The sequence below is a fragment of the Manduca sexta genome, chromosome 15 (genome assembly GCF_014839805.1).
Source record: "Manduca sexta isolate Smith_Timp_Sample1 chromosome 15, JHU_Msex_v1.0, whole genome shotgun sequence".
NCBI classification, from domain to species: Eukaryota; Metazoa; Arthropoda; class Insecta; order Lepidoptera; family Sphingidae; genus Manduca; species Manduca sexta.
The window spans coordinates 13,546,051-13,564,525 of record NC_051129.1 but is presented as its reverse complement, the minus strand read 5'-3'; the positions used below and the strand labels follow the sequence as shown (position 1 = coordinate 13,564,525).

At 37.3% G+C, this 18,475-nt stretch overlaps 1 protein-coding gene across 1 annotated transcript in view; it reads left to right on the top strand.

Moving 5' to 3' along the window:
• The window catches only part of LOC119189430 (lysosomal alpha-glucosidase-like), a 29,291-nt gene that overhangs the window by 10,046 nt on the left and 770 nt on the right, over positions 1–18,475 (top strand). Inside the window, exon 12 of the mRNA XM_037438991.1 lies at positions 17,691–17,797. Coding sequence (XP_037294888.1) covers positions 17,691–17,797 — 107 coding nt within the window. The remainder of the gene's footprint in view (positions 1–17,690; positions 17,798–18,475) is intronic.

Below are 18,475 nucleotides of genomic sequence, written 5' to 3'. Positions count from 1 at the left end.
GGAAAACGAGCATATGGATCGCCTGATGTGATCTCCACAATACCTACTAATGATGAAAGTCTAATAAAAAAATAAGAGGTCTTGATCCAGAACTCATCTGTAATTAATTATCCAAACATTAACCCCTGGAGAATTAATATTCTCCAGGGGTTAATGTTTGGATAATTAATTACAGATGAGTTGAACATGATCATCAGATCTACCTGACGCAATCGTCATCACAAACGCGATCAGCGACGCGTGCCCACAAACAGCGTGCGCGAAGATCGCGCGACGCGGTCGCCGCCGCGTGACCGCACACGTGTTGCGCTAGCACAGTGACCGACATGCGACGCGGCGCCGGCGTCGGCGTCGGTGGCGATAGGGCTGCCGCATTGCGTTGAAAATGTAATTTATAATAATTTATTTTTGCTAAATATTTTTATTTATCTAAATATATGAGGAGGTTAAACTTGCTAACTATCTAATCAAGATTGGAGAGGATTATCCCAATTTTTTATAAAGGAAAACATTTCTTTTTTCATATCTCAATTTGTTCTCCGTTGAAATATATTTTAAAGAACAACAAAATATCTGCATCTGCGTCATCATCAGCCTTTGTAAAATGACATAGAGCATTGGCCGACTATGAAATAGACGGCTGGGTAAATAGCATTTCAGTGCCTATAATTATTGGATATACTGACGCGTGTGGCAACCCTAAAGATGACGCAACCGGCGTGATCTGTCGATGACTATTCTCGTACGCGACGGTTGTGTTACGGGCTCGATACGGGCGGCGATTCCACCACGTTATATAAGATATCGCGCACTTATTAGGATGCGCTATTATTTCAATTAAGGCGGAAATTGTGTTCGCGAATTATTTATATCGTGCAATAAATGAAGACTGGTGACAAAGTATCATTAGTTTGGCCATGACTTTAAATAGGCTAGTAGAGTTTAATTTGGCGAGGCAAATGTGCACATCCGAGAAACGAAGAGATTGCCATACATTTTGCATGGACGCAATCATACTCGAAAAGCGGTCCAATTTTTGTTAGTGAGATATCAGTCACTGTCCATTCAAAATTCTGTCCAGCTCTACCTCTGTTCTAAAACGAGATCTACGTTGTAATAAAGTCCATAATTGGCTGTGGAAATACATGTTATTCAACTTACAGTGTACACTGATCAACAGAAAATGACACGAAATTGTTTGCAATAGCGATTTCCTACGTTAATTCGAATTTTAGGCATTGAAATATAGCTATTTTAATCTTTTAAATAACCCCAGTCCCCTCCCTGACCACGAAGGCTGCAGTCTTCGAAACGTTAGGAAAAAATTATAATATAAAAACCGAGATAAAATCCGAAAAATAGTATTGTTTGCAATGGCATATTTTTGTACATGTAATCTATATTACTATATTTACAGTATAGCTTTCTATTGTTTAACAAAAACAATCACAAGCTACTTATTACATACATACATCTAAGTACCTATTTTAAATACATATCATACTCTGTGATATTAGTATACATTTCTGCCTTTTCAATTCTTTCAATCTCAAAACACCTCAACAAGCATCAGAGATACAATGTTTATCTTAACACAGAAATCGAACCAGCGGGCTTTTCACAATCTATTCACGCCTATAGAACCTCGAGAACTCATGCACGCGTGCCAACCCTGCATATATCATTAGATAAAAGTCCGCATACATCGCTCAGCACACAGCAACGCGCTATAAAAAAAACCTTCTCACAACACATAATCACCTTATCACACTTTAGACAATCAGCACGTGACCGATGTGGCAGAGTTAGATAATATTAATTATATAATATGCACATGGCACCAGATACGAAAAGCCATGCGCAAACAGTGGCCTTGAGTTTTCGATAAAATGAGGACGAATGAGTTTTGACAATGAACAAGCTCTATGTCTAATCCAATGCGGATTTTGTATTACGAGTGTCGGAAGAATATCAAAATATAAACAGTATGAAATTGAAGCGAAAGTTGAGATGACAATCTTTCGAATGTGGCTGTGAAAGTAATCATTGCGATAGAGGATTTTGAAATGCTGGTTAAAGCGCTCCCTTTGGACAAGCCAGGAGTTCTAGAAAGGACTTGAATACTCTATTGGTTACTGATCTCGGGGTCGGGATATTGGGTTTTTCTACTCAGTATCAGCCCGCAGCCTAGAATTTGTGCTCGATATGGCGATAGGCTCGCCTTTATCACACCATGAGACGGAATGCACACGGCGGAAAGTAGTATTACTAGATGCGCCTCTGTATACTACTTGCGCCTCTGTCTACCCCTTAGGGGATAAAAAGCGTGAATATGTATGTAAACCTATACATTACGAAATACTTTCATAAGCGTAGACCACACTGTTCAAAGTGGACCCATTAACAAGCGAGCGAGTTCAATATTACTTAATCTTTGTAATGATACTCGAAATGCATTCACAAATTAAATAATACACATTTATACTATCGGGCGCAGTGTCGCTGCGTTACGTTAATTAAGACCCGTGTAACGTATAATTTAACAGTTGTACAAAAAAACGCCTTTTGAATATTAATTACGAGTGTTTTGTAATCGGGTATGCGGGCTCGGCGGACTCCGTGTGATAGCGAGATTTGGACGTAACTTTGTGGTATATGAAGAATAATATATCGGAATTATTGGAATTCAGAGCGAAAGAATATTAAAACCAGAAAAATAATTTAATGATTCCATCAGATTAAAGGTTGTTAGTTGTATTTCAAACGTAATGCTTCTCTGTAAACAGGATTTGCACCAAGTGTCAAATTCGTAGTTTTAGTAGTTAGTGCCTACTGTTATATTGATGACGAACTACAGTACTATTTTCCTGAATCCTGATATTCTAAGTCTTAAGATGTTATATTTAAAAATAACTGGGTATTTTTTACAATTACACCGGTTCCAACATATTTCAAACCACATCACAAGGATGATACCTTAGAGAACTTACGCATACGAATGCAATTACTAAAATAAAGGATTTTATTACCTGTAATATTAGATACAGTTCAAAATTGCACATATCGCCCACGAAGACCCGCATTTTGCATTTTGCTAATTGCATCCAAAACCACTTTGACATGTAGTGCAGATTTGCTTGCAGTTTCAAAATAAAACTGGTTTATCAAACAAACTAATTTCTCTTTCATAAGCTATAGATATATATACCAATAAACACACACGTACAATCGATTTTACATTCTAATCTCTAGTCAGTGGACCGTAAAACGAGTCGTCTGGTTCTCAATCTCATTGTGAACTACGAGAGTGACGTTACACAATGTAAAATGCAAAAGGAAATGTCAAAGTTATTGCACAACTGGTACAGTGAATCAATTAAGTATTTCTGTACCGCATCGCATGCAAATCGTTTTGGCAAACGAAACTATGTAGCATTACACACAATGTATGAGCCGGTTGCACTATTTTTAGTACACGTTTGGATTAAGCGTAGTTCACGAGTGATTCAGGGGTTCTTTGTCTGCTCGTATCGGTCAGGAATGTCTGACTGACTTATTAGGTGAGGGATTCATGGTGGTCCTTGTAATGTGGATGACATCATGCTATCATATAACGCACTGCGTTGTAATTAACTCATGTAATGATAACGATAAACGAAAGACAAATTGTGCTATGATTGTTCAGAAACGCAATTAGCTGTGGTAATGAACTACAAATCGATAAACTTTTATGAATGTAGCTCAAACAGATCATTAGAGATGTGATATCCTTCGAGTGACGCGTTAAGACCTATCACAAACGTACTTTGCTACATATTATAGCCTAACAACGGCTATCTGATACATCGCCCGTCAAACTCCTAGATACAAGATGTTTTTATCTCGCGAACTAGTTCAAGATATCTCTGCAGATATCACTTGCCCACTAACCTATATACACTTATCTGTGAACCTTGAACGATCCAGTAGTCACAAGAAATTGGCGAGTTATATATAAAATTCACGAAGCTCGACCTTGAAAATAACAATTTGTGGATCCATTCATTTTTATTGGTACGCGAGATGGTCTCTAGAAAAAATTGTTACAGCTCTGTTAAAAAATATATACTGTCGTCTGGCGAATAATTTACATCGTTGCGGAAAAAAAACACGAGATATTTTATTGGTTGTGGGAACCTGTTACGTGTGAAAATGGCTGAACGCCGATAGCTGTTGCGTCGCGTTAGAAATAACGTGTCATCGGTGTCCTTCCAACAGATCTTACGTAATACTGTAGGATATTTTTTGCTAATCTTTCCGCTTTTCTTGAACATACAACGTTTAAAATTTATTTCAATACAGATGCTGTCGTATCGTACATATTGCGCCGTATCTAGACGATCTAAATGACTTTGAATACTAATATATAATCCGTTTTGTTTTAAAATCAAAATTATTAGTGCCATAACAATCTCATTAGCTTTACCTAAACAATGCGATAATAAGTCCGAAAGATGAGTAATATCTAATATTTATTTTAACGCGATCTTGACCCAATGTCAATGCAAAAGTCCCGATCACGTGTATTTAATCAATCGCTCGCTCGCTCCACGGTACAACTCTACTATTTCCATCACTACGTTATCAGCCAATCACTCCATCATTTTTCTTTGGCATAGCACAGATTGCCTACAATTTTACATATTCAATAACACCTCTAACCCTATTCAATCAACCCTTTCACATCTAAAAACATTGACCCATCATTAGTGATGCACACCACGACCGGAACGCAAATCACGCAAAAACAATAATCCCAGCACTACGCCGGAATCGCGCTGAATCCGAGCATAGGGACAGCACAGTGGGCGTCGCAGTCACGAGGTCGGCTGACTCAACCGGTTATTCCCGACATCCTGGCCCAATTACAACGTCTAGTTAAGGGCAGGCGCGCCGCGTACCGGTCAATGTTTAGTTTGAACCGGTTACCGGAATGCGGATGGGGGTATTGTGAATAATGAGCCGAGTGGACATTTAGAGTGACTGTGATTTAAAAAAATATAGAGTATCATAAGTCACGGCAAATCTTGCGAATTTTACTACCAAAGTAGCACAAAAACAACTTGAAGCTAAAACCCGAACGGAAAAATATGTCGCCCTAAAATTACGGCTGGCAACTCAACCGTGTCATTAAATTCATAATAATAACATCAATTACCGCGCTAATCACAACTAGACAAGCAATTTAGACACTTAAATATGTGGTTATTGGTAACATTATAGCTTGTTTTACATTCAAATATTTTCACGAATGTAAACACAATTAAAAGCTCAAGTGTTTCGCATTTCTGAACGATTAAAGTAATGCAAATGTATTAATCTTAGAAACAGTGCATCTCAACAGGAAAATCATTGTTACCGCGAGTGATTACGATTATATTTATGTACGAGGAATGACGACACGAGAAGACTGCCCGATAGTGATCACGCCTACACATAAACAGTAGGAATACGAGCTTCAATCTGATACAATTCACAATAGCACCGTATTGTACTCGTCACTATACAAAATCAGATGTTAAACATCATAATACAGGGTCTTCACCTGTCCGTTTCACGTCAACAATCGAAACTCAAACAAATAATTAAATATGTAAAACTATAAACCAACAGAGACGATCATTTACACGCCCATCGCATAAATAACGCGTAAAAATCGTTCGCACAGAGCCATTGAGTGATAATTTAAATTAATTAATCGGTCGATAAAAATTCCCGACAGCGCTTGGCCTTAAGGCGGCGGCACGTGGGACGCGGCGACTATTAACTCGATCTTTATAGAGAAAATGTAAGAATGCGGAATATTCAAGTAGAGATATTCGGACATAGCAACAGCTGACGTCGCGTAGCTAATGTTTAGACAGTGAGTCACGTCCGCGAGAACTTCGCGAATCGTTCATGGTTATACATTTTAATTCACGTTTCGACAATGTGTGTGAAACTGCATTTAGGCGTGGCGGGTTACATAGAATCGGATGTGAAATTAAAATTTATGTTTGATGATTCGTAGAAAAGCTTAACTAAGTGCGATTGGAATTTATAGTCGTTATGGTAATAGTATCTTGCGTGGCCAATGTAATAATATATTTTACATATTTTCCCCTCTAAAATATAAGCATGAACTTATGTCAAGTTGTTTTTCCAAACAAAACATCTGATATTTAACCAATACATATTTGTTTACTGTTTTCGAAAACAATTAATTACGATAATTACTAAATTCAATTTGTTCAGTGATGTGATTTTTAACGTGTTTGTATTAATTGTTGTCTAATACGTTTGCTAAATATTGACCTTTGTTTACAGATAAAACAGAAGACAAAAAAATATTTGCAAATTTTAAATATATATTTATGTTAAATTAAACATTCGAATTGTCTAATTTAAAATATTTTCGACTTTATGATCATTAGAATATAACATTTCCCAATCATTTCCACTCCATGAAAGTCTTCATCATAAACACAAATCGGCAAAGACATATCTCCTTCAACAATACATCCACACCTTAACCTGCCATACATGATCACCGATCACCAATCCCACCACCGCATTCATCATCCCATCCCATCACTGGTAGAAACAACAAAACACCATTTCTCACAATCCTTTCGCCGCCGCAGGTTCATCAATCACGCATATCGGCTGCTTTTTGTCTTACTATCTCGTGATTGGGGTTGTAATCTCGGCTGACCCGGCCGCTTTCCTATCTACTTATTGATCAGATTATACGTTGCAATTCACCGACAATAGACACTGTTCGTTTTGTATTAACTTTCGTGTGCTTGATGTTATAATGTACACTGATTGCAATTCTGAACGTGTTGCAAAAACTTTTATTGTATATAAATTATTAGAACAATACTGATAGAAGATAAAATGGTTATAGAAACAATATTTTAGATCCTACAAACATTGTAAATAAACATTTTATTAAGTATAAGATATACTGTAATCTCGTAGTAGGTACGTACATATATATCAAAATCTAAACATGATGAAATAGCAATCGTATAATCTCGAACTGGACGAAAATATCACGAAAACGTAATCATTGGCGCCATTATTTGTCAAAAACTATTTAATTAGCCAATTATCACAAAATTCCAATCCACCACCAGCCAGATACTAGACCTTCGCGAATCCAATACAAACATCGAGCACTCAAAACACATTATCTAATTTATAGTACACTCGCCGCAGATAAAAATAGTGAAACAAATGACCTACTGAACGACGTACACTGTGGCTGACCTACAAACGCGGAGTTACGATCCTATATCACCCGACAATTGTAACGTTTAAAATTTTCCCGAGAATTGTAAAACTGCGTGTGCACTAGGCGGCGATTGACGCGAAGTATTTTTATTCAAATTGCTTGTTAACGGTTAGCGCCCACACCGTCGCAGTAACACCAGTGTTTATGTATGTACAGCACTGGTCACTCTATGACTTTCATTTCTGCCTCATAATGCTTAATATTTTTTTATTATCTCACAACCAAACCTATGCTGTGTACCAATGTTACAAGGAGCACACTGCTTCGTACGCTCCAAGAAGAAGTCGAAAATAATAATAGACACTGTTTCCTGGTAATGTTATTAGTTATGAGGATGCACGTATATTGGTTTCGTCTAAGTGTGATCTATAGGCCTCGGGCAAGAGCATCATCAGGCGACAGCCGAGAAGGCGGTCCAGTGTCAACAGCACAACCGTCAAACTGAAACAAAGCTGTTACGGATTTTATCACGGTTATTTATACTATTATTGTCTCCCGATGTTTCGAAGACTGCATGCAGCCATCATGATCACGGGGCGAACCGCGATAAAATCCGTAAATAGTTTTATTTCAACGTCTAACATTCCCGTAAACATAAGAAATGATTATAACCGTCAGACATAACGCGTCAAATAATATTCTGTGAACACACGGCCTAATACCCGCCGAGTACGTGTTTTAAAACACTTTTATTTAATAAACTAATCGTCAATTCGTTTGTTTTTAGTGCGTAATGGATTCCCGGGCGGTAAGGTCGGCAAAAGTGGCAACAGCTTTTGTAATCATGTTAGAATGCAACACTATGTGTATTTAGTGTGTGGGGCTAGTGTTTCCAGTATTCTGTGTTGGAGTGACGCATTACGGACGTGGGATGCGTTATTTAGAGAGCACATTTTTTCTTCGGTTTCCTCATTTTACTATTCTTTTATATTGTAAGTTATAGTTTGCCGGTACTGTTTCTTATTCCCAGTGCTGTTATAGCACGAGTAAGGATCCGATTTTCTAGTAAATCTTTAACATTTGACCGACTTTTGCTTCTGTACATACCAACGGGTGTATTGCCAAACCCGGAAAAAAACAAAAATAATCAGAATTAACAAACAAACATTTCCTTGTTAAGTCAAAACAACAGCTTCCTCCAATCCTTCACTTAATTATTTCACATTTAAGCTATCCTATTAAAAATATATCATTAAAATCACATAATAGCGAGATAGATCTTCGGCAAAACCGACCGGTAACCACTAAAACGGTCGTCATGGCAACGCAATTCAATATTATCGTTCGACATAGCACGCTGTCACTCCCTCGGGAACATAAAAACCATATCATAAAATCCACTTGAGTTTTATAGCGATTACACATGGAATACCGTTACATTATTTTTTTATACTTAACTGCATACATGTGCCTTTACAAAAGAATAGCCGGAGAATTTTAATCGTACAACCTGACCAGAAAAATAAAAACCTTCGCCGTGTTGCTGTAAAATATGGAACACTTTAAAACGCAAAAACAAAAGTGGAGTCCTTAAAGCAAGTTTTTTATTTTCTCGGTCAGGCTGTAATTACACATATAATTGTTATATGCGAAGAATGGACAGCCTCAATCGCATAGAAGGCATGCCTAATATTAGTTAAAATAAAATAATCAATTCCGTTCCTGAACAGAACTCGATAAATTAAAGTCACAAAAACATCCAACACCGCTGCACGAATACAAACTCGGCACGTTTTTTCTATGCATTCCGAAATTCGCTCCGAAGATCGCAATCACAGCGCGATTCATTTAAAATTTACGACCTCTCGAAAGGAGATAGCTTTCGAAAGAGGCCCTCCCCCCGCGGCCGAACAATAACGTCTCTATTGACAATAACCAATAACTCTTGAATACGACAGCGAATACGGCGCGCGAACAATAAATTCGAGAAGATATCGACTCCCGGTTGAGCACCCGGTGCCTAATATTTCGTGCGGATCGCTTGAGGCATACATTTTTTACAATTGAATATGTGTTGGGCTCTTAAAATGTCTTTACAGTGTTATGTACGGCGAAAATTTGCCGGGGGCTCAGCGGATATAACTCCGTTGCTTTCATTAAGGCAGCGTACCCTCATGATTCTTCAGGTATTAGGTTTTCAAGAGCGTTGATAATTACTTACCATCTCCTGACCTTTTACTTATAAACACGATTTATTTCAATCATATAGCAGTTCATAAGAAAAATCCCGTCTTTTTTTAATTTTTATTCTATGCTTTGGGCGTGCTGTTTACGTGATGTGCCACATCACAATAAATCAGACCAATCGTAAAATCATATGACGCGAAGATCCACGCAGAATTGCATAACACGTCATAATTTCACGTTGATCACAGCAGCGTGAAGTTGACACGCGTTTTTGCGGCGGTGCTGTTTTTTTTTTTATTATCAAAACGTATCCGTGCATCACGAGTCACGGCGCATCGCAATTAGTTAAACATAGTTGTTTTAACGCCGCGCCGTCTCGCGATCGCCAGACCGTGTCCGGCTGTACTGGTGCATGCTTTTTCATATTTTGACATTCGAATCTCCACTTTTTTTTATTTTTAGAACACGGGCAGTTTGTGTACAAACTGGCCATTTCTTTTGGTGTGACCTTTTCGTATTTTGACGTTTTAAGTGCAGTTTTTTTGTTTTTTTTTTTTGACTTTTTCAATCATTCGAAAGTGCAAAGATGCACTGTCCGTGCAGCACTAGCTTTTTAGGTTCTTAATGTTTACTATAAATTCAAGACAATAATTCCTTTTTTTATAATATTTATGATGCCACAGAACAAATAAGAAACAAGCAATTTAGTGGAATTACGATCAGATAAAATAATTTTTATATCAGCTAGTATTTATTTTTAATTTTAATATAATATAACGTTCTTCACATTGTGCAATAGGAAATAATAATTTGGATATATCCAACGTTTTTCAGGTATCATATCAGTATCATACCACACGTAAAGAAGATCGTATTAAAGTATATATACGACCTCAGATTAATTAGCAGCTGTTAATAACATTAATACTGTAGCTAAAGATACTAAGATAAGAAAGTATTTCAAGTGATAACCAAAAATACTTACTCCAGTAACCTATAAAAAAACAACATGTATTATAACATTTACCCGTAATTATAGTTATAATATTAAAGTTTATTATGGCAAGTAAATATGTATTCGTTTATCTGTAATCTGTTACTATGGCGACTCATTTCGCTGTAACACATAAGAAAATATAACATTCGTGTATGTTTTTCTGTAACTAGCTAATCGCAGATTGTGACGACACACTTACGGCTTTCCAACGTAAAAAATTATCGTATACCTACAATTATATGTCGAAAACAATACAAACATCAAAATTATCACATCCATTTCCAGACCTAAACACACGAGAAAAACAAACATCTACGTCACGCTCATCAAAAGTATCAATAAAGCATTTTCATGTCGAATTTAATATGCGACAATAAAACAAACGATACGTTTAATAATGTACCGGCAGAGGGTGGATTTTACGACCCGCATGTACCCCGGATCAACAAATTTATATTTACCGTCGTGTCTTCGAATATTGACTCTACGTGCGCACAGATGTTGAGCGTCCTGTGATAATGGACGGCAAACTTATGTTTGCGTACTGGCAGTTAATTTTAGTGTGCAACGTAAGTGCAGTTATCAAATCGGTGGATGGATAGCGTCGCATGTTTGTTTTGACGCGCGCGCGTGCGATGCCCACTCATTACACGCCGTCGTAAACTCGTATTAGTGCCATGAACGTACGTGTTTCTGGATTTACTGAATGTGTAGCTGCAATTTTCTGTTTTTGTCTAGATATTATTAATACACTTGTATACACAAGTTTGTCTGAATACTATTAATACTATGGCTTTTACTGGGCAGTTTTCAATCACTATTGTGCACCAAATGCACGCCCATGTATAGAGGCACATTTGCCGCTACCCTAGGGCTAGGCACACAGTTCAGTGTGTATACCTGTATACCTCATGGTTGCTAAATACACATTGAGGCCTAGTGTTCGCGAACTTTTCCCCTCCATCTCCCTTCCAACCATCCTAAGAAAGCTTTTCTCTTCCTTCCCTCTCTCCCCTTCCTTCTTCCTCCCGGGCCCTGTAACCGGAGAGCCGTGGATCGCCAGCGTACGGTCCGCTGGCAACCTCGGCGATAACGGTAGGGCCCACCAAACCCTCACAGGGACTGCCGTGGTTGCTAAGCCGGGGGATCGCTTGTACACCGCTAGCAAGGTACCCCCGGTAATACCACGGCAGACCTCAAAAAAAAGACACTATTGCATACATATTTTCAAGGAAATTGTAACCAATATAATTACTAATGGCTCACAGTTTGGTGTCGGTAAAACCCATCAATAACTGTGCACATACCAATTGTTATTGCAGTCACGACGCAAAAATAACATTACAAAAACAAATCCTTTATTAACACAGTATCCATTGTCATTGCACGGAATTGACGTCGAGATGCAAAAACATTTTCATCTATACCCGAACTATTCAACAATTCCATTTTTAATGGCATTTCGACCATTTTACACAGCCGAATTCTCGGAAGAGACAAAGATAAACAAAATAATATTCAAAAGCGGGCTGATATGGCAGGTAAGCTCGCAGGTAGCGGCCGATATCGGTCCTGGAGCTAATAACGCAAACACAACATCCGCCGTGTACCGACGCGCCTACAATGTGCATTTATAACAAATATTAACAAATACTTTTTCACTTCTTGTATGTGATCTATAAACGAATTTTGATGGTATTGCATTTTTTTTTTTATAGAAGTTTAACAGAAATTTAAGCATTTTTTTGGGTTCACGGCTTTACAAACATTGCTGTACACGCCTATAAAACCAGTCCCAGGTATCATATTGATATCTGTCAACGTTCTTATAAACAGTTTAGATTACTAATTATAGACGTAATTAGACCGATGCATAAAGGAGCGCAATCAGGCGTCCTAACAAAAAAAAAAATTTCTTTAGACACATCGATATCTCTGATATCCACTGCTTCAGTGTAGTTAATCGCTTGCGTAGCGCGACGACACAACTGTGAGGTCTCGTGTTCGAATCCCAGACGATATTGGGTATTACTTCTTAGTATCGTCCCATGATGTGATAGGGGGCGATACGCTCGCCCCCTATCACATCATGGGACGGAACACACTTGGCGAAAAGTGGGTATGGTTGCGCCTCTGCATACCCCTTCGGGGATAAAATGCGTGATGTTGTGTGTGTGTATCATCTCAGAGTCTGGAATCTACGCCCCAGTGGGCACGTGATACCAGAACACCATTCAGAACATTTCACTAAAAAGCATTGGGTTTATCATTCAATATAAACCTGACCAGACGAACCAACGCATACAAGAAACCTACCACAATAAAATGTTTAGTACATTTTCTATGGAACATAATAAATTTACATCATACAATTTCTCAACTAATCAAGTATTTTAACGCACACCGCCTAACGCCCTTTATTAAGTCGTATTTACGAAACGTGACATACGAACACACACAAATCTCTCGAACAGGGACCCTATCATGTCCGTATGATTGGTGGTCATGCGGTTCATGTAAGGTTGAGCGCAGACGGACACAGAAGCGAGACTAGATTGAAGCGAGCTGAATATTATAATCAAAACAATATAACTAGGAGTATATCATCAAGTTTTTTGTAGAGATGGCAAATTACATTAACTTGACGTTGAACGACAGACATAGCATCTCTTCGACGATCGTCTTTGCTTTTCTAAATGCATATTTAACACCAGATCGGCAAACGATAGTGTATCTATAAAATCAAAGTTAGTAATATATCTATAAAATCAAAGTTAGTAATATATCTATTAAATTACAATTATAGATTACACTCTCGGCAAAAACGAAGCACGTAAGCACAAAAAATATTAATACTAACATAACGTAAGGTTGTTGATATGCTATATTCATAAATGATATCTCATCGCTTGCACTAGTCGTGTGCGCCGACCATTATCCTCGGACACAACAGCCAACATTCCATCGGTCCGTTGGACCAATATTTGTCATCTGAATTAGTCGAACGCCATCGCACTCGATTTGTTCACCGTCGATACGTCCATCGTATCACATTGTCTACGCAATTTGGTGCAAATGTGTCCAAAGATCGATTCACGTTGAAATAGTTATGTTGGCGAATGACGAAATTAACAATGTTGAACATTTTGTATCTTATATCAGATCAGAAAGTTGAGTATAATATTTATTTTTTATCTCCTTGTGATTTGTGAACCCGAAAACCCTTACCCATACCATGATTTGATAGGTAGTGCCTACCGCCAAAATAGGAATTAACAATGAAATCACATTTTTATGAAAATCATACGGCATGTTATCGTGTTGAGTGATAAGGAAGAAGCAATAATGAACTAAGTAACACACACACACACAAAACATCACTCATTTATCCCCGATGGGGTATGCCAAGGCACTCACTTTTCGCCAAGTGTGTTACGTCCCATGATGTGATAGGGGGCGAGCCTATCGCCATATCGGGCACAACTAGGTAACATTGTTGTAAAATGACTGATGCCTGTCACCCATCATGCACATCACCCATTTTCATAAACAACAAGATACTTCAACTATACATCCTAAATAACAGTATGTATTTTTGAAATGTATTCAGAAAACAAATCTTTAAGTGTTTATGTACCAAAAAAATTTTAATTAGATATTCTGAGATCCACAAAGGCGTAAAAACCAACACGAACTAAAGAACAAATTCCATTACTTCAAAGGGTTACACGCGACAAACGTGAAATGCGATGCGATAGTCGTATGATAATACTAAAGAGATATTATTAACACCAACAAAGCAGTAATTGGAACAGCTTTTAGACCTTTTCGACAAAATCCTCTCGTGCTCAGCAATGTCAAGAGGCAATCTTGACTCCGGCACATAAAGCAAAAATCCAGACAAAACAATACTATTAAATTTGAATCCCCTAACGTCTGTTCTTTGATATATGCGCCTTATGTCTAGACTAAATTGTTTATTACCAAACATAATGACTAGAAATTTCACTACTCTAGATGGGGAGATAGAGGTGAAATGAACAAATTCAACATTTATCATTCTGCTAATAGTGTTTAATACAATAAAACATAAGGGGGAGAAAGGGGATCACCATGAAACTGTACTAAAAGATGAAAAATTAGCTATTAAGCAGCTACAAATAGGTACGAATTTAAGGCAATAAAAATAACAACCTTTTAGTCTGAGACGAGGGATGTTCACAAATTGCGATTGTGTGACGTCATTGAAGGAAAATTGTGTTCCGTAAATACCTACGCGATACGCATAATAGAATGTAACTTAAAGATACAAAAAATATTGTGAATGATATTTTTTTAGATGAACCACAAAAAAAATATTGTGATTGATAAAAAAAATTATATGATCTAAACATAAAAAAATAAGCCACGAACCGTAACCGCCATTGCAAGTTTATCATACCTGCTAAACCGACGTGAAAAAAAAACTGTCGTGTTTTCAATTAAAACATAAAGAAAAACTGGTTTACGCGCGGTCGTCAATTCGTGCGTGACATTACGTCGAGTGCTATTTTTAGCAATAATTATTTGTAGTAAACGTAATATCGTTACGTTATTAGCAGAATTGCAAATCACGGTTTCGCGAAATATTTCAAAGTAATTAATCCTAAACGTTTTTGTGAAGGCGACAAGTTTGTAATACAACGTAACTTGTAACTACGCTTTTGGATTTTGTCGGACTTTTCGAGTCGCATTATAATTTTATGGACGGCGAGGCCTTAAAAATCAACGTAAAAATAAAATCTTTAAGAGCATACTTATGAATCTTATTAGAAAACGTGATTTCATGCATTATTATTTATTGATGTCAATGTTTTAATGGAATATCGAACATTCATAATCAACATTATAGGTTTAATAAAAAACCTACTCATTACTAAAGAAAAAAATCATTCGTATAACAAAAAAAAGGCACAACAGGTCAATAAAGACTAATTACTTTGGGAAATAAAATTAGATTGTCCGCAATCAACAACAGCATACATAACTACCCATTGTTGACTGAATAGAGAGGGAAGGTCGTCATTAGTTTTTGCAATATGTTTTGTGTGCCCTTTTAAATGAAAATCTTTACTTTACTAAATATAGCCACAAATAGCTTTAACAAAAAGTTGTTTGGCGAAGTACGAGTTCAAATGTTATACAAGGAAGTTTAGTACGTTGTTTGAACTCTTACAAGTGGGAGAACGATGTTGTAGCCAATTTTATACTTAGCACTGATGGGACAATTCCACTAATATATTTTTTACAGAAAATTGTTAGGAAGTCAGAATTTTCCTGCAACTGATAGTTGGAAGTAAATTTCCAATTGATAATGAAGAATTCAAGAGACCAAGACCCTGAGCTTGCAACCCGAAGAGATAGTCGGGCGAGATCTTCGAACAGCCGGAGATGCCCATCAGCACCGCTTTTCTTCAGGCGACGAATCCTATCAACTAGAAACAGATCTCGAAACGCAGAAGGAGTCATGATCCTCAGTAATGGGGGAGCGATTAAGAATTAGAAAGAATGCAGAATTCCTTTAATATTTCTGCTGTTCATAGGCTGTTGGCATTCATAATCTTACAATAAAAAAATAAAAGAATCCATACAACAGAACCTCAAGCGTCACATCAAGGGGGATATAGCCATCCCGCCTTCCTCTATATTCAAATACGGTGCTTTTATTGCGTCATAACTCAGCGAAGATGGCGTTATGACCCCGTATTCCTCGGAGATTAAACACAGGACATGCCCCGACGCCCTAACAGCGCCTACGTGATCCGAATCAAAGGGTGCGTAAAAAGTACCCGCTAATTCCATTTTCCCGTGGACATCTGCCGAATTTAAAAGACTTCGGCCGTAACTCGATTTCTGGTTGGCAACCATTAAGCCGGGAACGATATTGGAGGTAATTTGTTACTATCCGTTATTCTGTTAAAGAAATATCCTGAAGGTTCGGGAAGTTTGGTGAACGTAAGTTTCTAATAACATTTTCTTGTTGGAATAACTTGTTAGATGTTTATTCTGGTTGAATTATTTGTTGCGAAAGTAAATTATATTGAGTCACGTGGAATATTAATAGGTGACAAATGATCACTGTGATAACATTTACCTTAAATAACCGATCTAAACTGTAAACACAAATAGAATAAAAAGAAAAAGAAAAAATATTTTATTAAATCTAATTGTTATAAAATTTACGATAAACCCATTTTGAATAAATAATACTATGAATAGCCAGGCTCTATTGAAGTGCCATCTCACAAAATACCAACGTAACGTGACAGCTTACTATTTTTTTGCGTACCTATGATAACTGAGATTATAATGCAAATAATATCCCCCCATAAGTACTCAATCTCAAATAACTTACTTTTTTGTTCGAAATCATATACACAACAATCCTGAATTATTATTACCCTACAGGCGCTTTGTGCTTTGCGATGTACGAAGCTCGTTTCGATTTGCAAATACAGTAACTGTTCTGACTTCATTTTCTTATCATCTAGAAAGGTCTCTTGGTTGCGTATTGCATATTATGTATAATATGGAACCAAATATAAAATCAATGAAACACGTTAATTCCCTTGATGATGGCCAGAATCAGTCAACAAATGACCAACCGATTTCTTTAGAATGTAGTCGACAAATTAAATTCCATTTCCCTCTGGAAAACAAAACCTATTTTTATCCCATACGTGTTATTACAATTCGAAAAGAGAAACGGCATTTAACGTCAATCTTGTAAATGTACAAATAGGCCCAACTCAATTGGAGCCAATGAAGGGGCACACAACCCAGCCCGCGCACGGCACGTTGCCGATACGTGAGCTGCTTGTTCGATATTTATAGGATGTGGCAACCCTATTACTAGGGATGGCATGGTTGAAAATACTTGTATTTATACTAGATGACCATGGCTCACGTATTGGAGAAAAAAACTGTTCGTAAACTATCCATCCAGAGATAATAACTTTTGTAATTTAAACTTCTGGATGGATCCAGTTTAAATTACAAAGCTTTAGATAGCATTGAACTCCGCTAGTCACCCTAAGACGTGAGATACTAAGTATCACAATATTATGTAATTAATTAGATTATCAATACCTAATCTATCATATTTGTAATAACAAATGTCATTCGAAACTGGGACACAACAGTGCTTGAACTCTCGTAAAAGATAGACCATCTATTAAATCGTAAGAAAGAGTTTTATGCGATTGGCAGTAGTTTGGCTGTGCGCCTCGCATTGCCGATGTCCATTGTCGACGGTGGCCACTTACCATCAGATGGGTCGTAAGCCCGTCTGCCTTGGCATGGCAGAGCACCTGATGGTAAGTGGAGTCCAAAAGAATGTCGACTGAGGAGAGATAATTACCCCTCGACAGTCGACACAATAATGCCGTCCTGTTGGAACCGGATTAATATACAGAATGATCCCGGAACGCGACACACTCACATGGGTCACTATGGCGGGTTTTAACACCCTGTGTACGATGGTCGCTCTCCGATATAAAATACATCCTACCGCCAGCAAAAGCACTTAAAACTTAGTGACATCATATATTACTTACATGAAAAGTATTAAAAAATAAACAATATATAATTGTATCACTTGAATATAGTTATGTTTGCTATGATATGTCCGACGGGATTTCCATAATTTTTAGTCTTTTATCCATAGGGGTATTACCAAAGCGCCATATCATTCATAGCTATTAGCTACTACTAAGTATACATAGATTATTTGATTATACAAAAGTGACTCGTGAACAAAACATATCATGCTATTAATAAATATTAAATCAATTATGTTTTTGCTCTTTAAACCATTGTTTGCACTCCTTATATGGACCTTGGTAAATCCGTTTAAAAACAAAAAACATTTATTCAACTGACACCATAACCTTCACAGGCAAGAATTTTAAGGTGACGTGAAGTCTGCTAATCTGCATTAAGCTTGTCTGGTAACCTAAGTCCTTTTGGAGGAGAAATAGTACACAGCTGGTATT